The sequence below is a fragment of the Pavona decussata genome, unplaced genomic scaffold (genome assembly GCF_977016875.1).
Source record: "Pavona decussata unplaced genomic scaffold, jaPavDecu1.1 SCAFFOLD_381, whole genome shotgun sequence".
Classification (NCBI taxonomy): domain Eukaryota; kingdom Metazoa; phylum Cnidaria; class Anthozoa; order Scleractinia; family Agariciidae; genus Pavona; species Pavona decussata.
The window spans coordinates 1,697,519-1,722,337 of record NW_028145755.1 but is presented as its reverse complement, the minus strand read 5'-3'; the positions used below and the strand labels follow the sequence as shown (position 1 = coordinate 1,722,337).

Genomic DNA, 24,819 nt, shown 5'->3' with positions numbered 1-24,819 from the left:
GGTTGGCAAAGTTCGCCCCATTTTCTCGACCAATGGGAAGCCAAACCAAAACCTCAAAAAACTGTTGTGATTGGCCAGAGAAATTACTTTGGTTTTGGTTTTACAACACTCAATTGAAAACTGCTCTATGATAGATGGAAGTAAAACTGGGAAATTGTTGGTTGCGTTTTGAAGGTCCAGAGTTCGCATGTTATTGAACTTAGGTGCAGTGAAGACTAAAACAAATAATGGTTCAGTTTTGCTTACAATAAATTTTGTTCTAGTAGTTTTGATGTCAACACAGTTTTGGTCCCAAGACTAAAAAAAACAAATAAAACAAAATACCCTGGAATTATGCGCTATACCAATTTGCAAATTTATTTCTGTATTTACAAGTACATAGTCATCTCACAGAATGAGTAGAAGCGGATCGCTTACATACCTTCTAAACAGATAACACCACCTCGGCATTTCTTACAGACTGCGCGATTGGGAACGTTTCCATAGTAACCAGGCCTGCAGATCTCGCATGTTTCGTTGAAGTTCATTCCCTTAGCACCTTCTTTGTGTCGGTAACCTGTGAAAATGAAAAACGTTTGTGTCATGGACATGACTGGCGTGACGCGTGACCCGGCGCGGGCTGTTTGGGCAATTAAAATTAGTCGCGTGTGCTCCCGAGGCGGAGGGGGAAGGGGGGGGGGGGGGTCTTATATAAAAACGCTATATAAGTATGTGCGGCGCCAAAAGGTATGATTCTTGGGGCGTTTTGGTCTGAAATGGGGTATTGATTTTAACCATTTGGTCTTAAAGTCTGAAGACGGGTATGAAGTTTACAGAAACGGGTATGAAGATATGAAAATGGGTGTGAATTTAAGAGGCCAGGTCTAAATAAGGGTACCAAAAAATTACATATTTTGTTCTGAAATTGGTTTAGGGTTCTGTGATTCGACTGCATACCCCACCAAAAATTTCCCAGGAGCACTTCACCCCCCCCCCCCCCCCCCCACACACACACACACACACACACCCCCACACCCCCTCTTTGCCGGAGAGTGCTCATTTGATGTGATTCAAATAATTGATAATTGTTGCAAGACAAACTTTTAGTTAACTAGTCATTTGTTAAGTTCGTTTTGGAGAACACTTAATCAGAGAAGCTCAGGGAAAGAGAATTTATAACGTCAATTATTATTACACCATTGTTTGCATCGTCATTCGTTTGCAATCTGTTTCCTGTTAGATTTTACTTATAACTTTGTTTTACACGCGAGAGCCATTGTACTTTAAATCTCTTTTGGTTAGGCGAGTTGTTGTAATTAATTTAGTTTTGCGAATCTTTGTGGTTGTTGTTTTCACCAAAAGCTGACAACAAGTAAAGACCGTTCACAACATGACCGTGGTTGTTCAAGGCGGACTTCGCTTGAATACGAGTAAAGAGATTCGAGTACTGACGTTTCGAGCGTTGGCCAATCGTCGCCGTCAGCTCTTGAATCTCTTTAAGGAGGCCAAATTACCGTATCAACTCTGTTGAAAACCCAAACATTCGTTTCTACTCCCCACCGACGCAACACCACAGCTTCTATAGAAACTAACCCCCTTATCCATTTGCTTCAATAACTTGAGGCAGAAACACGACAATAGGGAGCTTAAGCAAAGACGACAGCAACGGCAACGAAAACGTCACCTGAAAATACGTCTTTATTTCATTTGTGCTAATTCGCGATTATTTCAACTCGCTCAACTTTTGCAAAAAAAGAGTGAACTATCCAGGAACCAAATTGGTAGGAGTGGCGTGCACGTTAAGAAAGAATGAAAAATTCACCGTCGTTTGTTCACGTTCTCCACAAAACCTTAAATGTGGTCATTTCACGTTGTTGTTTTCCAGAGGACGGCAAAGAAATGTACCAACATGTAAAACGCACGTGCAGAGCGATTGTTTTTGCTCATTAAACCTGTTATTCTGTGGCGTTGTCGTTGCCGTCGCCGTCGTCGTTGCTTAAGCTCCCAAATATGAGTCCTTGATTTTATCTTTTTTGAGAAAGATGCATGCTACAACTGAGACTTACCCAATGGACAAAGATCTGGAGAACAAGCTCCGGCATCCTGGTGATATGAATCATTATAGCAGCGATTCGCCGGATCACAGTAATGTCCGTGGGGGCATGGCACGGGTGCAGGGGAACCTTCGGGGCAATAATAGCCTTCAGGGCACGGCACCTGAGATTTGGCCCTGTCGCAGAAGTAACCAGCAAGACAAACCGCAGGTTGTGTCCTTCCAGGGGGGCAAAACGTGCCATTGGGACATTCATAACCCCAGAAACTGCTATTGGACAGTGGACAGAACCGTCCAGCGGGACACAGGTGGCATTCAGATATGTTACGAGCTCCAGTGCTATCACGGAATGTTCCATTTGGACAAGGTATTGGGTTGTTTGTAGCATTGGGGCAGTACTGGCCAACTGGACATGGAGAGGTGGTGTAATCCGAGAGCGCTGCGGAGAAATACATACAGTAAGTATAGATTCAAATCCTGTAGTCAAAGTTCGTCAATAATCTTGAGTTTTCAACAGCAAACAAACTGTAATAATAATAATAATAACAATAATAACAATCTTTTAATTTTAATTTAATTTTAATTTTTTTTAATTTTAACTGTAAAGCAAAAAGCTTACACTTCATGACACTTTCTCCTTCACTTTCTTTTCAACAACGATCAACTGTCTTTGAAGAGCCATCTTAAACAAGAAATACCGGTATAAAAGGGGCCTCGCCTGGCCATTGTCACCTTCAGTTGTCAATCAACAATCAGAGCGTAAATAACTGACCAACAACTTGCGTCTTTTGCTACGACCCTTACTGATAAAAGTGGCTTAGTTTTCGAAATAAACTCTGTTAACCAAATAGAAACTGACGTCTAACATTGCTGTGGTGATATTCTAAGATTTTGAGGCACAATTTATCAGAGGACGCTTGAGTCAACAACTCACCGCGACTAAACGATGTCTAATTTTGCATTTCACGCCCACAACTGTATGAAAGGAAGGAAGAGCTTAACCCTTTTATAGCGGAAAATTGAGGCTTAAAGGGACAGTTTCACGCTATTTTTAGTAACACATTGAAAATCGGAAAGCCACTATTCGGTAGATAGTAGCCAAGATATAATGCCAAAATTCCATACAAAGACTATCAGAATGCAAAGACTCTATCCACGGTATTTTCGCCGGCAGATGACCAAGGTAGAGAGGGGTTCAAATTTGAAAACGTCTGGCGGACGTTTTCAAATTTTGTTGTTATAAAGCACTAAAAATCGCCGGTTGTACTATATTTTGGTTCAACCTTTCGTCTTAGAATCACTATTAATATTTCTTTAAATTAGCGATTGAGAAATTAATTAACACAGTGTTCAAAGTTTAAATTTAGTGAATTTTGGCCAAAAATCATGATATCTCCCATCGACCTCCCATGATACTGCCCCTTTAAAGTTTGTAAAACTATTTTCAACAAAGATCTATCCGGATTTTGAAGGGAAAGTGTACAATTTTTGAAAAACAAAGCGTAAGTAAGTTCTAAAATGCCGAAAACTTTTCACGCACGAACATTGTATATAAATACATAGACTAACTCTTCTAAAGAAAACAAAAGAAGAAACAAACCATTACCATACCTTCATACCAGCAATAATACCCTGCTGGACAAGGATGACAGAAGCTGATATCTGTTGCACCGGACACATTATTAAATGTCTGCAAGGGACAGGGTCTTCTTGTATCATTGTAAGGGCAGTAATACCCTACAGTGCAATCCTCAGGTATAGAACTTCCAGGACTACAGATCTTTCCAGCTGGACAAGTTTGACACTCTGCCTCGGACCGTGCTCCCTTGTATGGGATTACCAAGCCAGGTTGGCACTTCTGGCGGAAACGCGTTCCTGCTGGACAGTAATACCCCACTGGACACTCTTCGCCTATGGTTGTATTGGAGCCATCTGGTGTTGGTGTGGGACTTCCAATGTAGCACAGATATCCTGCTGAACAATTACCTGCGATAACACCACCTTGGCAGTAGAATCCAACATCACATGGTTTGCACTGGTCAACGTTGCTCAGCTTGGAGGCATTGGAACCTGTGAATGTTCCATTGGGACAGACGACTGGTGTATGTGTTCCATTGGGGCAGTAATGATATGCAGGGCATGGCAGTGGATCAGACGTGTTGGCTGGACAGTAATAAGCCTCTGGGCAGACATCACATGATGATTCATGTATTCGTTCTTGGTACGTCCCTGGATCGCATCCATATGGGTTTGCAGTACCATTTGGACAGAAATGTCCTCTTGGGCATTGGAAGCGGCTGGGGAATGGAGTACGAATGTCTTCTTCAGCTGGGCAATAGTATCCTGCGCCACAGTGACTAGTCGCGACAAGAAGTCCTGGTTCAAAGCAGTATTTACCTCCAGTGCAAGGCAAACAATCATTACGAGATTTAGCTCCAGGGTAGGGTCTGAGTGTTCCTTCTGGGCACATTGTGCCGTTTGTAGTCCCTTCTTCACAATAATAGCCAGGAGGACAAGGACCATTGTACGCATTACTTGTATCATTCGGTGCAGCAAATCTGGAACCACCTCTACACAAATACCCTGCACGGCAAGGTCCTGTGGCATTTGCTTGTCCAGGAAGTTCACAGTACTTGCCAGGAGGACATGAAAGACACTCATTTTGAAACTTTCTAAACTCATACGGCAAATATGTTCCACTGGGACAAGGCTCACCATTGGGTAACTGCACGCCACCAGGACAATAGTGGCCAGGGGAGCATGGAATTGGATCTATTATAGATGTGTTTGGACAAGTGTAGCCAGCGAGACACTGATAACATTCACTTAGACCTTCCACTGGTCCATATTGACCTCTTGGGCATGCTTTCTCGCTAACAGTTCCCCCAGGACAATAGTGACCTTTGGGGCAAATCTTGCCTTCCACACCATCGGTTGGACGCGGGTGGGTAGAACCTTAAATACAACGAGTATGGATGAGTGACATCAAAAGGTGAGCTATGTCAAATCACTCGGGACGTAATAATCGCTTTTCCTTGTTTTGGTTCACTGGCCCACCACCCGGTAAAAACAATATTCTATCGGGAAAGTGACCTCTGCACGATGGGTCCAGACCATTCTGAAGACTTGTTCTCAGGTTACCTACACGGAAAGGATTCCGTTTTAAGAATATGTGTTCTTTTGAAAAACCTTATTCAATTTATTCCCTCATTCCTTGACCGGGATAGGAATGAACAGAATTGTACCAGAAGATAATTCACATACAACAAGAATACGGTCTACAGTTCACTTACCCAAGATACAAACAAATCCAGGATCGCATGGTCTCTCTTGAACAATGGTGGCATTTGGGTCACAGTAATATCCAGGGCTGCAAGGTTTGCAATCGGATACATTTTGATTTCTCTTGGAGTTTGCAAAGGATCCCCGAGGGCACGGCGTTGGTATATAACTTCCTTCTGGACAGTAATGTCCAATCGGACATTCTGCGTAAGATGGGTTGGGAACATTGGCGCTACCGTTGCAGTAATATCCAGGCAAACACAGGTCTTCTGGTTGAGATAAACCCTCTTGCTGACAATAATACCTACAAAGAAGTGACATAGTCAACAAAAGGTGAAGCAGGGGTTTCTTTTACAGTCAGCAGGCTAGTGTTTGAGTTGGAATCACTTAAAAATAGGGCTTTACGTTTCCTGTGGTAAGTTATTATGCCGAGAAAACGACCATAACTTTTTCACCAATTATGACGCATTTGCTTGGTACTATTATTGTTGTATCAACTCATAAAAAGTGGTAGTATTGATCCGTCGACGCTGGAAGCCAGTGCCAGTCACCTTAAACCAGAAGTAGCGGCTCTTACATAGTTTTTTTTGCGACTAAATATCAATTGGGCTAAGTGAAATTTGAGCCAAGGGCTGGCCAGCGGTCCATCAGGAAATTTCAGGGGAAACTGCTTTGCCTGCCATTGCTAGCTTGCTTGCATTTCGCTCGCTATTCCTTTGAGTTTTTCCGCACCCTAGTGGTAAATATCATAGATTTTCCACTGAGCCTCTTAGTATAAGAGGTGCAAGGGTGGGGGCTCGGACTGAGTTGCCATGGTTACCTTGGAGCACCTGGTGGGATGCTACATGCTTCATACCCCCCTCACCTTGCAGAACCTAATCCCAAGGTTCATCTCAGGCGATGAGTTTAAGCACATCTTACCTGGGGGGACATTCAGTGCATTGGTCAGCTCGCTCCAGCTTAGTCTTGTTACTCCAAGTTCCCGTGGGGCACTTAAACTGAGTAGCAAAAGATGTGCCTGAGGGACAGAAATGCCCTGTTGGACACTCCCTCCCTGTTAAATTGCTCACAGCTTGTGCAGTGTTGTCGCAATAGTAGCCTGCCAGGCATTCATCGCATGCGTATGAATACTTGCTACTTTCGTATGTGCCATTTGGGCAGCGCTCTGGAAGAGGAGATCCCTTGACGCAGAAATGTCCTACAGTGCATGGGTGTGCGTTTGGACTTGGCACTGCCTGGCCGGGTGGACAGAAGTAACCTTTGTCACATGGTCCGTCTGGGTAACTGAGTCCGCTGCTGTTGCAGAACATACCAGCGATACATTCTATGCACTCAGATACATTCTGGTGCTTCTTGCCTGGTAAGTAATAACCTGGTTGGCATGCTTGAGGTTCAGGGGATCCTAATGGGCAGTAGTGACCTTCTATGCATTCAATCTGGTCTCTAGAGCTGGACCCTAGAGGACAATAGTAACCTGGATCGCATTTCCCTTTGGGTTCATGAAGCTCGTTGTCATCACAGTAATATCCAGGAGTGCACTTGGTCATGTTGTGTGATTCTTGTCTGCAGTAGTGACTTGGAGTGCAGCGTGTCGCGCTTGGCTGTGCTTCATGATTTCCTCCTGGACAATAAAACCCAGCACTGCAACTGTTGGTTGGTTTATCGTTTCCATATCCAGCGCAGTAATGACCAGGATCACACGGTAAACAGTCCAGTGAAGAGTTTCCTTGTGGTTTGGGATTGTATGTGCCTGGACTGCAAGGTTTGTAATGAGGATGGGGTGTCCTTTCAGGGCAGTAATGGCCTGTTGGACATTCGTTGCCAATGTATGTAGTTGAGTTAGCATAGCAGTAAAATCCTCTTGGACAGTCTTTGCAATTAGCCTGGCCCTCTATGTCTTGATAATAACCAGCAGGGCAACCTATCAAAAAGAGCGAATAAAACTGTAATAACGATGTGGTTGACGAGTTAAGCTACGGACTACCAAGAAACAACACTAACTAGCTGCCAGCATGGGACTTGAACCCAGGGCGTCTAGACTTAAGGACGGTGCCTACTATTGTCACTGCGCATACGTTCTGCGCATCTCGAGATTCTCGGGTTTCCTATGGGTGGTGCCTACTAATACAGGAATATTTTTGCGCGGTTTTAAACTATACGGATAAAGCAGAACTTACCAAATACTTTTGGTATCTCATAAGAAAATTGGGGGTAGCCATGCATTTTTCAGAGATAATTATTCTTCAATTTAGGAAAAAATCCCATACATTGCTTTATATTTTGGCGCTTTTTAGAGATGTTATTGCTTAGTTATGATATCTCTGAAAAATGCATGGTTATCCCCAATTTCCCAAGTAGCCCTTGCTAAGATCTGCTTTTACCGCATAGTCATAAACCGGACAAAAATACTTCGGTATTAGTAGGCACCGTCCTTAAGTCTGGTGCCCTAACTGCTCGACCAGACAGTCTTCTTATCTTGCATCTATCTATTAGTTAGCATGCATCAATCACGGGACAAATAAAAAAAAATATGATTCCTTGGTTAACACTTACCCCAATCAATTCCAATCAACCTTTGAACAAACAACCCCAGACACATTTTTAAAATTAATAGCATTAATGAGCTTTATTTGTGCATACCTTCAAACATGACACTCCCAGGTTTACAGAAGTGACCACGTGGACAAATGTTCCCGATGGTGTTGTGCACAAAATGGGCAGGGCACTGTGTTAAGTTTGTCATGTAAGGATTTGGCGAGGCAGCTCCGGAAACACAGTAATAACCAGCACTGCAGTTGCCAGATGGCTCTGTAAGGTTCGTTCCACCACAGTATTGGCCACCACGACATGGTGTGCAGTCTTGCTCACGCACCAAGTTCTTCTGGTTACTGTACGTTCCAGCAGGACATTTGCTCCAGTCTGCCCCAGTGCCGTTCGGGCAGTAGAATCCCTCAGGGCAGTCATGCTTGGCAGAACTTGAGTCACCTGTTCAATTAATTGGAATTTTCATTCAGTAACGTAACTTGTATTGACTTAACTTGTATGGTTTATCCTATAGTTCCAGGAGGCCTAGTTTGTAAGCCCTCGGCTTCTATATAGGCTTCCTTGCCTTTACCACATTTGATCTCGTAAATAATTTAGTAAGAATATTGTATATTATCTTTAATGTATTTCTGTATACTGTTGTTGTATTTTTGGTTAATGGCAAATGAATGAACGAACAAACGAATATGCCCAGAAATGCACGGTAGTGAGATGCATGAACTGTATGATAGACATCACAAGGTGTCCCCTAACGTTAACTCTTACTAAAACACAAATAATTCTGTCAAACATGAAGTCATATGAAAACGTCAAAAAGGTCTGTCTTATAAAAAGTACCCACATTCAGGGTTAGGTGCATTTCTACACATAAGTGTACTTGTTTCGATTTAAAAAGAAGATTACTTTTATTGGTGTATTATAACATTGACAATGCTATAAAAGCCACTTGAGAAATATGGTTTAATTTGATTCCACATACCTGGAATAACAAGTTCAGGTACACAGTAGAAGCCTTCAGGACACTCAGTGCAAACAGAGGATTGTGCACTTTCAGCAAACGTCCCAGCAGCACAGTGCTGAGGTTCTGGACTTCCTCGAGGACAGTGCTTTCCAGCCGGACACGGAAACGGATTACTGACATTCTGACCCTTAGGGCAATAATACCCTGCATCACACTGAGCTTTAGGAGAAACTAACCCCCCAACATCACAGTAATATCCAGGTCTGCAATCTGTACAGTCTCCAGCCTTCTCTAATTTGGTGCCGTTTGAATATGTTCCTGGGGGACATGGAGAAGGGTGCAAGGTGCGCAACTCACAGTAATGGCCTTGAATGCAAGGGAGTTGTTTATCACTTGTGGAACGGGATGGACAGTAGTAACCAGGTTTGCACGGACCTGCTGTTGCTGTCATGCTTGTTTCATTGCAGAATTCGCCACCAGTACAATTCAAGCATTCGTCTTCAGCGTGAAGACCTTTTGCCGGACTGAACGTACCCGCTGGACATGGGATTGGATTATCAACACCTGAAACACAAGAGTGACATTTGAATTTGCTGCAAACAAACATCTGTTCTTGTGCTACACAACATTTACCGTTGAATCTCTGAAGTGTGACTACCCTTTGGGATTTGGAAGAAAGGTGTTTCCAGCTTACAGAGACAGTGGTATACAAGAATTGATTTGATCAGATTACACTGTGTTTGTTATCAAATTAGGTCATACTATCTAGGTTGCTTGCTCAGTCCTAGATGTAACCAGTATTTGCATTAGCTATCTTAAATTAGACGGAAAGGTAACCTACCTTCAGGACAATAGTATCCTTCAGGGCAGATGTTAGCCTTGTCCCCAAGATTTGGCGTTGTAGTGTTGGCACCTTCCCGACAGAAATATCCAGCACCACACAGCCTGTTTGGCCTGACAAGACCCCATTCATCACAAACATAACGTCCAGTGCATGGTAAGCAATCTGCCTTCTCATCCATACCAGTTCTGTTGTTAAAGGTCCCTGGAGGGCATTTGAACTCTTCGGCATACCTTGTTCCACTGGGGCAATAATGACCTTCAATGCAAATATTCTGTCCGTATGAGATAACTGGGCCACTGGTATCATTGCAATAAAATCCAGGTGGACAAACTCTGCAGGTTGATTTTCCTGTATCGTTTTGATAATATCCAGCATCACAAGGTACAGGGTTAGGACTGCCCCTTGGACATTTGTGTCCACGAGGACACTCATGTTGATTTTCATTTTCAGCTCTTCCAGTGCAGTAGTATCCAGGTGCACATTGTGCCGTGGGCACAGAGAGCCCACTTCCACCACAGTACCACCCTGGAGTACAGTCTTGGCAATCAGTCATGTTCCTGTAAAAACAGAATAAGTTAGTTTACTGTTTGCTTTTTGTAGTATAACTGAATGTAGTAATTGTTGCACCTCATATCAAGAACTGAGATAAGAACATTACGAGCCCGAGACAGCAACAGTTAGTGTGTAGATTTTGGAAATCTTTCGGACACTTTGTGTGTTAGATTTCGAAAATCATTTGGACAGTTTTCGTCATACCAATCATATAGGACATCGAAGACAAGCAAAATATATATTTTCAAAAGGTAACGTAAATTTAAGTTCACTGTTTAAATACATCGAGTCTTGAGGACAATACCTGTTTCCTGTGCTGTTTAAGAATGTTCCTATTGGACAGTTTTGTGGGGCATCAATCCCTCGCGGACAGTAAGTCCCATTTGGACATATATCTCCAGTGATTCCATCTGTGGGTTTTGCCTGGCTGGCGCCAGATTTACAGTAATGGCCACCTTCACAGTCGTACTCCGGTGCAGACAGTTCCTGACGTGGACAGTACTTCCCTGGGTCACATGCTATCGGCAATGCTGATCCATTAGGACAGTAATGAGACACTGGGCAACGCGCTGGGAACACACAAAACAAGGATATGCAAAGTAAATTCATGATAAAAGAAATATGATGTTTCACAAATCGATGCCAGTTTTCTAGGGTCTATACTCTTACAGGCCATAAAATGACGTCATAAAATGTTCAAAACTCAAGTGGAAGTTTCACTCCCAAGTTTTGAACATTTTATGGCGTCATTTTATTGTCTCCAAGAGTATAGACCATACAAAATTGCCGTCGTTTTATTTTTTACAATAACATGGAAAAAGTACAAGCAAAATTGGCTTTATTTATTTGCCGTTGAGAAAGCGCGCGCATTACATCTGATGTCATTTCTATTGTCTGTACTTTTAAAGACAATAGCTAAAAGCCAATCAGCGAGCGGAAATTTCGACAGTTAGTGTAAAATATATTTTAAGCTTGGTGAATAAAATGATAGATGTATTTGCTAAAGGATTTGCCACAGAAATCTGCCCATTTTGCAAAACATTTTAGGAACAATGTGAACACATGTACATGGTCTCTTGCAAGAGAGTGCCCTTGCCACCGTGCTTAACTGTTTTAATGTTGTTTAAGGGTCGGCGTCGCATGGGTCTCGTTGTCCCATTTTGTGCAATACTCTTTGGATCACTCATTTTGTTCCTTACATTTCTGTTTTGTTCTTGTACGTATTTTGGTGTGTCCAATAAACCTGATATGTAGACCATTGCCAACAAGGAAACTCTTTTGCAGCCAAAAATACAATTCTCTGACTTTGGGTAGGGTTAAGAATTTCCCTGACTTTTGCCTGATCATAGCAAGCCTTTGGAAAGGAAACGTATGTAAAAAAATAATGGGAGTTACTTTCTGTAACTTCCTTATTGAAACGTTAACTCCTGCCTGTTGTGACAGAGTCTACAAGGTGGAAGTGAAGTTAATGACAAAGACGCCAAGTGTTGCTTCAAGCTTAGGGCGTTTTCCATTTGTCTGAGAACTGCCCGGCCACACTGGTGAGTTCGTAAACGGAATGTACCAATTTGACGCATAGGTTTTATACCGGTCCTTCAAATTTCATCAAAATGGCGCAGACCATTTTTGGAGTGATTATTTTGCAAGATTTTGCGGCAGCATCCCTTCAATAGATTTTTAAATGCGCCCATGGAAGCCTGCTACCATTATTTGTGAATATATAGATACTATTTGGTTTATTCGTACTTTCTGCCTGCCGTAAATATGGATCTCATCCGCATAAAACCCTCTCCCCTCTTCTCCTACTTGTCCTAATGAAATAAAAAACATTTCTTCTACAGTTGTTCTTACAACTGAGGTCTACTGTCACTGAACTGATGTGTGGCTTTTTGAACTGTTTGTGTGGTTATTGAACTCATTAAAAAAAAATACATTTGATTCATAGACTGTCTGGCCAGCCAATTCTGGAAAATGGCAATACTCTTAGATAAAGACATTACCTCCATCTGGTGTAGGTTTTATGGATCCATTCACACAGTACCACCCGCCATAGCAGTCTGCAGTTGGTGCACTCAATCCAGAGCCTTGACAGTACTTTCCAGCAGTGCACAAAACACAATTCGATTCCTCTGTCTGCCCAGTTAGGTTATTAAATGTGCCTTCTTTACAAAGGATTGGGACGCTGGTATTCAGAGGGCAGTACCTTCCGGATGGGCAGATGGTGCCGTTGAATGTGGAGGCCTTGGCCAGACAGTAGTACCCAGCAGGGCAGGGTTTACAATATGTTTGGCCTTCTTTGTCCTGGTAGCTTCCTTCAGGACATGGCTCAGGAAGGGTGGATCCCTTACGGCAGTAATGACCCACCGGACACTTACCACCAAACCCTAGAGAAATGTGGAAACCATGAGACTTTATCTAAAAGATCTCACTCCAGAGACAATAGCAAACCTTGTGAATTTGAAAACCGCTCTAATAACAATTACTGCAGTTCCCTGAATGTCAAGCTATAACCTTTGTTTGTGTTGAGACGGTTTAACAATTCATGGCACTTTAGTCATTTTGATTGAGGTTACTGGATTCCCCTTAAAACAGATGAATTTTACAGCTCTTTTCACAGAAGCCCCAACCCTCCCGACGCAATGTTGCACATTCAGCAGACAATCATGCACAAACACGTTGTAGAAACTGAACATTGTAAAGGGAGCAGTGGAATAAAGAAACAGAAACGTGCACTTTGTTAACCCTCCCAGCAGTTTGAAGAGATCCAGGAAGATCCAACAGAACTAATCTCTGACTGCAATCTGTGCTCTTGTTTTCAATGCATCATATGGACAAAGTATTAAGTGTTACTTTAAACCTCACATGATCAAAGTATAAGAACTTAATTTAACCTTAGTAACACAAATGAAATAGGTGAGCTTTGGTGCGAAAACACGATGTCTTCACACATGAAAATAACGTTATCTTTACACGAGAAAAGATCACCGCTGCTACGGTTACATAACAAATCGCGCCTTAAGCAATGATTTGATATTTCATTGCTGTTTATATAATAAACAGAACATTACATGGCCGCTTGGAGATACGAAATTTCTCTGCTTATGTTAAAAAAAATATTTCACTCGATCGCTGCGCTCACTTGTGAAATATTTTTCAACAATCGAAGAGAAATTTCGTATCCTCGCGCGGTTATGTAATATCCTTTATATATTTCAGTTTATCTACATTGCACACTCTGACATTAGTTAGTAGAAGCTAATAGTCACCTGTATGTAGTCCCAGTATAGAACAGTTACCAAGCAAAGATGTCCCATTCACTGAGTTAATTGGATCAGGCTTGTCCACCCCGGACTCACAGTAATAGCCACCATAACAGTCACCAGTCGGCTCAATAGCATGAAGCTCCCCACAGTATTTTCCACCTGGGCAGTCCTCACACTGCGTCACAAGGCTAAGGTGTGTTCTGTTACTGAATGTTCCACGTGGGCACGCTTTCCAATCCAGTCCCGTTCTTGCAGGACAGTAGTAGCCCACTGGACAGGCATGATAGCCTGATTTAGGGTCACCCGCTGTTACGTTTTCCGGGACACAATAGTACCCTGCAGGACAGTCTTGGCAGGATGATTGCTGGGTGGCATTAGTGAAGGATTTGGCAGGGCAGTCTTTTGGAGTAGCACTTCCTGTAACATGAGAATTAAGCGTTCACAGTTAAAGTTATAGTTAGTGTTAAAGTTTCTCACTTGGCAAACCCTCCTGCGCAAAACCCTTCAAATGCTGCTCAAGTGCAGTGCTCAGGATTTACATTCTCCCAACCAGTTCTGTAAGAAGTGTTACAAAACACCAAGGAGAATTTGTATGTTAATTCAACCAGAACTCACCTTCAGGACAATGTAATCCAATAGGACATGGCACAGCATCATCTACCCTGGACCCAGTGGGGCAGTAAAAGCCAGCTTTGCATGGTCCCGTGGGGTAGGTCCTTCCTAGTTCAAAACAGTATGACCCAGCTGTGCAGTTGTTACATTGCTCAGCCTTCCACAGGCCAGTTCCATTCGAATAGGTGCCAGCAGGACAGTCTTTGGGTGTGTGTGTGCCAGTGGGACAATACTTTCCAGCAGGACAAACTTCCTGCTGTTTACTGGTGGAACCTTGGACACAGAAATAGCCTTGCTGACATAGTCCTGTTTCATTTGTCCATCCTGCGAACTGACAGTAATATCCAGCTGTGCATGGAGTACACTGACCTGAGTTATGCAAACCTGGAAAGCAAAGATATAATTTTTATTGTATTAGTGACAATCTGGACTCGGTTGTTCGAGAGCCAATTTGTGCTAGTCCTTGATTACTGCGCCATTCAGTAACACGTAGACTCTTAAGTTCAAAATTCAACCAACTGTTACGCTTTTCACTGCCGTCAATCACTGTAGCGGACCTCTTATAAAACAATGACGTTTGGCTCAACATTTGGTTCAACGGGGTCAAAATGTCATGTTTGTGTGGTGTGATTTCAATCCACTTTGTTCGTTTCTGTATTTTTGTGGTCAGTGGGTTATCACTGTAATTATGATTGACGACAGTAAAACACGCAAATCGTTAGCTGGGGTTGAAGTTCAGAGACCGTATGTTATTGAAAAGCACAGTAAATTCGAGGGGCTGAATAAGCATTGATATTACCAGGAGAAATTTGATGCTAATCACTGTTAGGGCTTAAAGGGTTAAGGCATGTTGAGATAGCAGCCCACAGCTTACCTGATGCATTACTGAATCTTCCACGTGGACAAAGCTCTGGTTCATCTGTTCCTTCAGGACAGAAACGCCCTGGTGGACACTCATTTGCATCGTTTCCTTGATTGGGTGTGGCAGATCTTGCACCTGGGTAAACATGTCAAAGGTTTGAGTTATTAACTGGATATTTACATCACTTGTGATGTAGTGTCATTTAAAATTGTTAAGACCACGGCGGGAAATTACTTCAATGGAGCAAAACTGACACTGGCGAGAACTTAAAAGCAAACTGCCAAGGACAAGCTAAACTGCGCTTAGCACGACTGCAAGGAAACATGTATGTAGGATTTTCATGCAGTATTGCTGTGAAACAAATCAGAGTTGTCAGAGAGGAGGACATCAACCTAGGACCTCCAGACAACGGATGCAGTGCTTTAAAGGGGTGATGTTATGAGAGTTTGGAAGATTCTGTGCATCTATCATTAATTATGTGCTCTTTATTACCTTGAAAAAAAATACATTAATTTATTTTCATATTTACATAATGACCGCATGATTATCAAAGATGATTAGGTGCATAATCAATAACACGTACATGCAAAATGTGATAAACTTGATAAAATGCCAGATGAACTGTTTTCCAGTTACCAAAATGCAGTCCATTTTAATCTTATCCTTGTTTTGTCCACCTACACTCTGTTTTGCCTTTATTTTATTTGTTTTGCGTGTGACATAGCCCCTTTAACCTCTGTAGTGTTGAACCACTCATAATTAGCCAATGGTGCTTAAAGTAAAAAATATTCACGAAAAAGGTGCCAATCGATTTAGCGTGTCCGAAGACTTCCCCCGGGACACTTTTTAGGCCTCCCAACGGACCGGGGACAAAGAAATAGCCCACAAAGGATGAAGTCATTTTTGGGTCAAAACTAAAATTCTTTGTCAGGGCTTTGCTTGCACTTAAAACTGATTCCCAAGTGATTTTTTTGACACCCCAAGGTCGCTAGGGACTTAAACGAGTGAAAAATGCAGACTTCAAAATTTGGCTATTTTTGACCCTATCCTTCTACCACCCCCCCCCCCCCCCCCACAGAGGAAAAGTTTTGTTTCAATAGAAAATAAAAGCCTGTAAGTTTAGATCGTCGTGTGTTTTATCTAAATTTATCAATCTATTACCTGTCTTACAGTAGTACCCAGCACTGCAGAGAGTCCGTGGATGAGTTAAGCCTGGCTCACCACAATAATACCGTGGAAGGCATGGTGTACATTCACTCTGGCTAGCGCGTCCTGTTAAGTTGTTGAAAGTGCCAATTGCACATGGGAATTCCTCTGCATAACGGGTTCCATTGGTGCAGAAGTACCCCTCTGGACACACATATAGATTGTAATTCTCAACTCCACCAAATGTCGCATTGCAGTAGTATCGTTCAGGGCATTCCTTGCAAGTGTCTTGTTTGAGTTCATCTTGATAGTATCCAGACTCACACTTTGTAGGACTGCCAACACCTGTGGTACACTTACTTCCACGAGGACAGACAAATGATGATGGTGTGCCAACCGACTGCCCAGCTGGACAGTAATATCCAGCTGAACATCGCCCATCAGGAGCAGCAAGGCCAGATGAATTGCAGAAGGAGCCATCAGTGCATTGCCCACATGCACTCGGGCTAGTTGCTTCATCGCCACCATAAAATGTCCCTGGGTTGCAGGGTATAGGAGCAACAGAGCCTTCAGGGCAATAACGTCCAGATGGGCATTTTCCACCAGTGTTATCAGTAGGTGTTGAGGAACTTGCTCTTAGCGTGCAGAAGTAACCAGCACTGCAGTTTCCTTTGGGCTCACTGAGGCCTGCAACATCACAGAACTTCCCTCCATCACATTCCGTTGGATATGTAGACCCTTCAGGACAGTAATACCCTGGTTGGCATTTACCACCATGTGTAGTGGTCTTGTTAGTTGTTGCACTTCCATTGCACCACCAGCCAGCACTGCAGAGCCCTGTTGGCCAGGAATTCCCAAAGCCTTCGCAGTAGCTACCTTTAGGACATGGAAGACACGATGAATCACTCTTTTGCCCAGTCAAGTTGTTAAATGTTCCAGGCTGACATGGGAACTGGTAAGGCTGGGTTGTATTGATTGGACAGTAATGACCACTGGGACAGGTATTGTTAATGTAGGTGACTGTCCGTCCCAGACAGTAGTAGCCAGATGGACATGGTTTGCACTCTTTCTGCCCACTCTCATCATTGTATGTTCCTGCAGCACAGTCCTTGGGTACATTGGAACCCTCAGTACAGAATGTTCCTGGTGGGCAAATGTCACCAATGCCAGTGTACTGACCAAGGAAGGTAGGATTGGGACAAGAACCGTTGGTTATATTGTAGCCATCAATGTAAGGCTTTCTAACTGAGACACCTGCAAACATACACAAAAATAAATCATCATTAAGAAATATACAGCACTTGTACATTTTCTTGGTTGAAAAGAGGAATTATTTTTTACCCACGCCCCCTCCCACCCCTTAACCAATGGTGCTTTCCACCTAATGTAGGAGGAGGAGGAGGAGGAGGGCAATTTTAGGTCAGGATGAGGCCACGTTGTCTGCATATATGACAGCAAGAAGACATTACTTAAATAGCAATTTAATGCAGTTTTGACAGGGATGGACCCTATAAAGCATGGCTGAGATTTTGATATATTCGCTTGTTTGCATTCAAGTTAGCCATTAGTTAAAATATATTACATATATATGTACCTTAAACAAGGCTAGTGGGGCTAATTTGAATAGAGACAAAAAAAAAATGTCAGCTGTTTTTGCACAAAGCCTATTGTATGTATAATTTTTAAGCATGACATTGAAAACAGGGAATTAACCTATGCAGCCTTTTCCAGAAAAATATATACATGTATGATAGCCTATCAACACAATGACAAACTATGGTAATTTGACTACAAGCATATTTCTTCACTAGCAAAGATATTGACAAAAAAATGTGTCACTAACCTATCCTGCAGTAATAGCCAGGTGCACAGAAATCTGTTGGAGATGTGAGGTTCCTCCCATCGCAGTATTTTCCAGCATCGCAGTCTTTACATTGCTTCTCACTATACAAGCCAATCCTGTCACTGTAGGTACCTGCTGGGCATGAACGCCAATCAAGACCTGTTCCTTGAGGACAGTACCACCCTCTTGGGCAGACACGGTATCCCACAGATTCATTTCTATCAAGTTCAAGAGGGAAGCAGTAGAAGCCTTGAGGGCATGGGTCGCAGATGTCTCTACCAGACGAATTGGTAAATGATCCCGCGGGGCAAGGCTTGGGCGTGGCACTTCCCACGGGACAGTGGAACCCAATGCGGCATTCATAAGGGTCTTCTACAGATGAACCAGTTGGACAATAGGAACCGTTCTTGCAAGGACCAGATACATCGGGACGTCCTGGTGTGGAGCAGTAGGAGCCTGCCACAACAAAATAAATCTTTCAAATTATTGATGAAAACACCCAGTTTCTGTAATAAAAATAATTTGTTAGTTAGCTAAACTGCAATTAAGCAAATCCAAAGAAACAAGTTAAGTAGCAGTTGTGACACAGGGTTGCCAAAAGTAGCTGTCAGCTGGCAAAAATCACCATCTACTTCATGATCTTGGCTGGCTACTCTATTGGGCTATTTGTCTGATTCTTTAAAAAAGATGACAAAATCAGCTGCCTACTCCAATAATATGGCCACCACAACTAATCTACAGAAGGTGCTGTTGAGGTTTAAGAAGAAATCTAAAAGTAACCATTGCACAAACAATAATTTACTGATAAAGCAAACTTTTAGCAAGCAACACTTTTTCCTTTAGAAGCCTGTTCCATAGGCCTGCTTCGAGAGAACGGAAGAAATTTGAGCCTACCTGCTTCACCCACAAAATCCAAAAGCTACTTGCTTGCTCCCCACCATAATTAATCACAACAACGTTTGAGCAAAGCCGTACCTGCAGTACAGTTGATACAGTCACTAATACTTGTCCTGGTGTAGTTGGGCTGAAAGGTTCCAATAGGGCACAGCTGGGGTTCTTTGTTGTTCCCCTCACAGTATGTTCCAGGATAGCAGGCAACCTCCCTCGGGCTTGACGAGCCAACAGGACAATAATATCCAGCATCACATGGTCCAATGGGAGCATCTCGCCCAGGCTGAGAACAATGGTAACCAGCCGTACAATTCCAGCATTCACTGACATCTTTGTAACCTAACAAAAAGGTAAAAGAAACATCAAACAAGAGTTAAGAGTTAAATCCACAGAGTTTGTGGGGTAATGCCATGAAAGGTATTTAAGTCCTTGTGGTTTGAAATAATAATTTTTGTTACAACCCACAACATCAATATTATTGTTTGTCTTATGACTGTATTCGTAGGTGTGGAGCCCACTGTTCAACCACTGTACTGTACTCAGTAGCAATATTGTTGAGATCTCAAATTCGTGGAGCAAGTATAGCACGTCCTTGGCCCAATGTTCCTTTTTGTATCGCACCACAAAACGTTGGAATGAGTTGGACCATAAGATAAAAAATTTACCATCATTAAGCCTCTTCAAGAAGATCGTGAAAACCCTTCAATTTTCATGACGTATAAGGCTATTTCTTATTGTATATCGTAGTTTTTTTGCCTCGTTGTAATTTTCCATTATATTCATATATTGCATTGTTGGAATTAGTTGTAAATTAGCAAATTAGTATTGTTGAAAATTAGTTCTGAGAAACCCACATGGGAAAGACTTATAAATTGTGTTGTAATCTTGATCAGATGACCAATGCCTAATGAAGAACAGCAATAAAACATTAGAAAAATTGCAGTCCACACCTATGTGACACAAATGTGAGACAAACGATTGATTTTGAGCTATCAGTTTGTGAGGTTTGCGACCTAAATTATATTTTTTATCTGATGGTCCAACTCATTTGCAACGTTTTGTAGGAATGATAAAAAAACGAATGTTGAGCCAAGGGTATATAGCAATCATTTCAAGAAAAATGAAGATTTAAATGCAGACTCTGTTCCAAGTGTTATCATCAGTCAAAGATTTTGTTCAAAATTATAGTTATATAACCAATGAACCCTCTAACCCCTAATATCAAAGAACAAATTCTCCTATCTTGTCCCCATACTTTTCATATCAAAGTACTGGGGAGAAGTTATTAAAGTGTCACAAAAAAAATTCACTCCGGTCACCCTATCCTTAATTCTCATGACATCAGGGATTGAAGAACCATTGAAATTACAAGGAGAAATTTGATGCTGATCATACATACCTGTGTCATTTCCAAATGTGCCTAATGGACAGTTGGTAGGCTCTCCAGTTCCTTCTGGGCAATAATGTCCAACAGGACAGATGTTAGCATCATCTCCTTGGTTAGGGGTAGCAGTAACTGCATCACGTCGGCAAAAGTAGCCTGCGGCACATGTGTTATTAGGCAGTGACATTCCTGGAAAAAACAAGATAATAAGAATATTTTGTCATAAGAAACTTTCAATGAGGAAACTTAAAGGTAATAAGTGACGCATAATAGCAAGATTTAGAATTATATTTACGGCAAACAGCAAATAGCAGAAATGACCACATGTTTATCCTATATTTGCCGACCGCTGTTTTCAATTTGTCAGTGAAACTAAGTAGCATCAAAGGTCAGAATTATTTCTCATCTGACAGTGTACTAGTTTTTTCAAGAGAACATGCATGTAAACACTAATTGTGTGTTTTCTGTTTCTCGTAAAAGAATTCTAATCTCTCTTATGTTTTGTGATGCCATGTCTAGACTGAGTCATCTTACATGCCTCTCTTATCTCAGAAAGACCATACATGTACAGCCATAATCAATGCTTGCCATTATTTTACCAAGGGTTTCACACAACAGAAAACTGACCTGATTCTATGAAAGGCTTTTTCTATTAAATGTCTGGGTTTTTAGCTAAATAAACTAATTGGGGAATTTATGAATAAGCTACTATTGTTTTGAAAATAATAAAATGTGCAATGTGCAGTTCCACAAAAAATCCATACCCACCCCATGAAAGGTCATCAGAAATTCCTGGGGAGGGGGGGGTCTTAAAAGTCAAACATTTTAGAAGCAAAGTATGAAGTTAAATTAGAATTTCCTAGGGGGAGCGGTGCAAAACAAAAATGTTCCCCAGGGGGAGTATGGACACTTTCTGGAACTGCACAATGCTATACAAGTCTTGCCTTAATGCAACTTAATGCAAAACTTTTCTTTGATAAATTTCACCAAGCTACTCTGAAGTCGTACTAGATTTGAGTGTACTCACATTTGAATGTTATTATACTTACTTACAAATTGCCAACCTACCTTCAACTGGACAATAAAATCCTGGCGAACAGCTCACGCAATCCTCTATCCTTGTTCGTCGTGTCCTGTTGTTATATTTACCAGGTGGACATGGGAACTGGTAAGGCAGCGATGTGCCATTAGGACAGTAATATCCCTGTGGACATGGTCGTGACTCATATTCCGAGTTATTTCCTGGGCAATAGTAACCCTCCAAACATATCACACCCTCACTGAGCTTCGGAACAGGACAGTAACGCCCTGCAGGGCAGAGCAGAGGGGCCTTGGATCCTTTAGGGCAATAATGCCCAATAGGACATATGCCTCCAGAACCTGTTTCCCTGCCGTCATAATGTGGACACGAGTCATTACCCACTAAGTTATATGCTGTAATGTTATCACCAATGGGATCAGGTCTGTCCACACCATAAGCGCACCAGTGGCCAGGATCGCAATCATCGGTGTAATTTGTAGCATGTTCATATGCGCAATACTTCCCTGGATCACATGACTTGCACTGTGAAACGCGCTCTAATGTCGTCTGAGCACCGTATGTTCCCTTAGGACAGGCTTTCAAGTCAATACCAGTTCCATAGGGACAGTAAAAGCCTTGTGTACAATTCTTTGGAACACCAGCTATCTTGCAGAAGAATCCAGCTGGACACAGTGAGCATTCTCTTGCATGGGTGGCCTTGGCAAAACTGTTGTTCTGACATGGGATGGGTTCAGAAGTTCCTCCTGGACAAAAATGCCCTATGGTGCAGAAATATTCATGTGGATCTTTCACCCTGTTAGCTCCAGGGCAGTAGTATCTATGAAAATAAACACTATGATGAACACCTTTTCTCCAAGTCCACGTCCCTTATATGAATCGTACATAAAGGCACCAAATACCAAAGGGAAAATAGTTACATGTACATGACACTACAATAAACATAAATACTTACTTACAACTTCTCTCTCTCTTTAACCCAGGCTAGGGGAGGGGGGTACCCCATATTTATATCCTATATATGTATCTGCAGCTGCAAGGGTATGTTTTTCATTGACAAGTAGTTTAGTCTGGGATAGGGTATAGAGATTATAAAGTTTTGGTCTGGAATAGGGTAACATTGAGAAAAAGTTTAGTCTGGAACAGATTCCCAGGAATAAAAATTAAAATACTCAAATCTAGGGTGGGGTAGGGATTTTTGGTATCTAGTCTAGAGTAGGGTGGCAAGTCTCAAGTCTAGGGTGGGGTAGGGATTTTTGGTATCTAGTCTGGAGTAGGGTGGTAAAATGTGGCTGGACATGGTTTAGTATAGGGTAAGGGGTCCAGAGTCCTAGTGACATACCCCACCCAAAATCCACTGAGTAACAATTACAAGACTTTTCAAAAAGAAGGCAAAAATAAAATACCTTTCTGCACAAGGACCAGTGACATTTGTGAGTCCAACACCTTGACAATAATATCCAGGGGTACAGTTATAGCAGTCGCTGACAGACATTCCTTTTGTTATGCTCCTAAATGTTCCATTGGGACACAGCCTTGGCTCAAACGTTCCTTCAGGGCAATATCTTCCAGCGGGACATTCGATCTGGTCGGCCTTTGATGCTCCCGTGGGACAATAGTACCCCTCCCGGCAGGGCGCTGTTGGCTTCACCAGATTGTAGGTTTCGCAGTATTGTCCAGCTGTACAGTTTTCACATTGTTCAACGGAGAAGAGTTTTATTTTGTTACTAAAGGTGCCTGGTGGGCACTTCTCTGGTTCTGCAGTGCCGACAGGACAGTAGGAGCCTGCAGGACAGGGTCCAGCATCTGTGTAATTGAAAGTTCCAGGTGGACACGACAATGTAATGTTATCTGATACAACCATTGCATTGTATTCAGGTGTCGCTACAGTGGAACCACTTCGGCAGAAATAACCTGTCAAGACAAGAATGACGACCAAGATGATTTTATTGCTTAACCCTTTAACCCCTAATATCAAAGAACAAATTCTCCTATCTTGTCCCCATACTTTTCTTATAAACATTCTGGGGAAAAGTTATTAAAATATCAAGAACATTTATCTTGGGTGATCATATCTTTAATTCTCATGACCTCAGGGGTTGAATAAGCATTGATATTACAAGGAGAAATTTAATGCTGATCACTGTTAGGGCTCTTATTTTGCTATTTTTTATGTTAATATTGTACCTTGCTATTGAGATACTTAAATAATTAATAAGGGGCAGATCCAGAAAGAGGGGGCTGAAGAAATTGTGGAGAGAGTGCACCTGTAGGTCCAACACCAAACCTGAACAGGAGATGTAGCTAAAAAAAAACTTGAGCAGGATCATATTAAATAAATAGAGCCGGCTCTGTTGGACTGTACACCTTTAAAATTAGCCTCAAGTATATTGTATGTGACAAAATCTCTCTCAGATGGTGAAATTCACCTGCAGCCAGCTCTTAGCAACATCCCTGCTGAACTACATGTATGTTTATCATGAGATATTTAATCAAAGAAAAGCTTACTGTAGGAGCAACTTGGATTAAGAGACAAAATCATTGCTTACATCCCTCTTCACCAATTAAAGTGCAACTAACCCCCAAACTGTTTTTTCGCTTAACATATTCTCCTTATTGGCCTGATCATTTGGGTGAAAAAATTGTCACTGTAGCTTTTTTCTTTTTTTCCCATGAATTTTCAAATTTGGAAAATTTCTTGCTTCTTTGACCCGCCTCCGCACCTAAAGAGAGAATGTACCTAGTTCGGTTTTGACGAGCTGTGACATCATCAAAGGAAATTTTGTGAAACAGTTTTTTCCTTCGATGATGTCACAACATAACTTGGCCCAGTTCCCTTAAATACACGGCAACAAGTGAAACTTCAAAAGGCCATTGAAACAAGAGGATGTTATCAATCTCAAAATGTTTTTGTGCAAGATGATCAGGGCAATTAAGAGAATATCTTAAAACACACAAAAAAAAGGGGGGGGGGGGGAGGATTACTCTTTGATTATTTCCTAACCTTGATCACATTTCTTGGTGTAGGTGGTTTGTCCCAGCTCATCGCAGTAGTAACCACCTGGACAGGGGCTACACTCGGTGACATGAGATAGACCAGACGCATTGCTGAATGTCCCCAGAGGACATGGGAATTCGTATGCATACTTAGTGCCATTTGGACAATAGTAGCCTGGAGGGCAGGTGCTGTTTTGGTAGAGGACGATAGGGGCGTAGCGATTGTCACAGTAGAATCCCTCTGGACACACCTAAATGGTGAAATATAATAATCAGTTCCCTTGGGCAGGATTCAAGGACAGTATACCTTCATATAATTAATTTAATAAGTCCATAGAGCGGTTTTCAATTGAGTGTTGAAAGTAATTTAACATATTTTGCTTTGGTTTTTCATTACTATGCCTTGTGATTGGTTAACGAAACTTCTATGTATTAGATACAGTTTTACATCACAATTTATCATATCTTCAGGGAAAAGATAAATAAAATTTCCACAAAATGCCACATCAATATCTTCAGGGAGAAGATAAATAAAATTTCCACAAGAGATAAGGACCTCGGCATTTC

The 24,819-nt window shown here is 42.0% G+C and overlaps 1 protein-coding gene across 1 annotated transcript in view; it reads right to left on the bottom strand.

Moving 5' to 3' along the window:
- Nucleotides 1-24,819, bottom strand: part of LOC146452032 (uncharacterized) — a 73,884-nt gene that overhangs the window by 26,568 nt on the left and 22,497 nt on the right. Inside the window, exons 23-42 of the mRNA XM_085098369.1 lie at nucleotides 24,260-24,503; nucleotides 22,662-23,169; nucleotides 21,285-22,075; nucleotides 20,232-20,405; nucleotides 18,917-19,171; nucleotides 17,942-18,397; nucleotides 16,114-17,352; nucleotides 14,965-15,087; nucleotides 14,094-14,474; nucleotides 13,482-13,895; nucleotides 12,216-12,599; nucleotides 10,520-10,784; nucleotides 9,661-10,220; nucleotides 8,838-9,383; nucleotides 7,955-8,299; nucleotides 6,236-7,235; nucleotides 5,326-5,618; nucleotides 3,644-4,987; nucleotides 2,046-2,471; nucleotides 422-556 (exon numbers count right to left, since the gene is read on the bottom strand). Coding sequence (XP_084954495.1) covers nucleotides 422-556; nucleotides 2,046-2,471; nucleotides 3,644-4,987; nucleotides 5,326-5,618; nucleotides 6,236-7,235; nucleotides 7,955-8,299; nucleotides 8,838-9,383; nucleotides 9,661-10,220; nucleotides 10,520-10,784; nucleotides 12,216-12,599; nucleotides 13,482-13,895; nucleotides 14,094-14,474; nucleotides 14,965-15,087; nucleotides 16,114-17,352; nucleotides 17,942-18,397; nucleotides 18,917-19,171; nucleotides 20,232-20,405; nucleotides 21,285-22,075; nucleotides 22,662-23,169; nucleotides 24,260-24,503 — 9,883 coding nt within the window. The remainder of the gene's footprint in view (nucleotides 1-421; nucleotides 557-2,045; nucleotides 2,472-3,643; nucleotides 4,988-5,325; nucleotides 5,619-6,235; nucleotides 7,236-7,954; nucleotides 8,300-8,837; nucleotides 9,384-9,660; nucleotides 10,221-10,519; nucleotides 10,785-12,215; nucleotides 12,600-13,481; nucleotides 13,896-14,093; nucleotides 14,475-14,964; nucleotides 15,088-16,113; nucleotides 17,353-17,941; nucleotides 18,398-18,916; nucleotides 19,172-20,231; nucleotides 20,406-21,284; nucleotides 22,076-22,661; nucleotides 23,170-24,259; nucleotides 24,504-24,819) is intronic.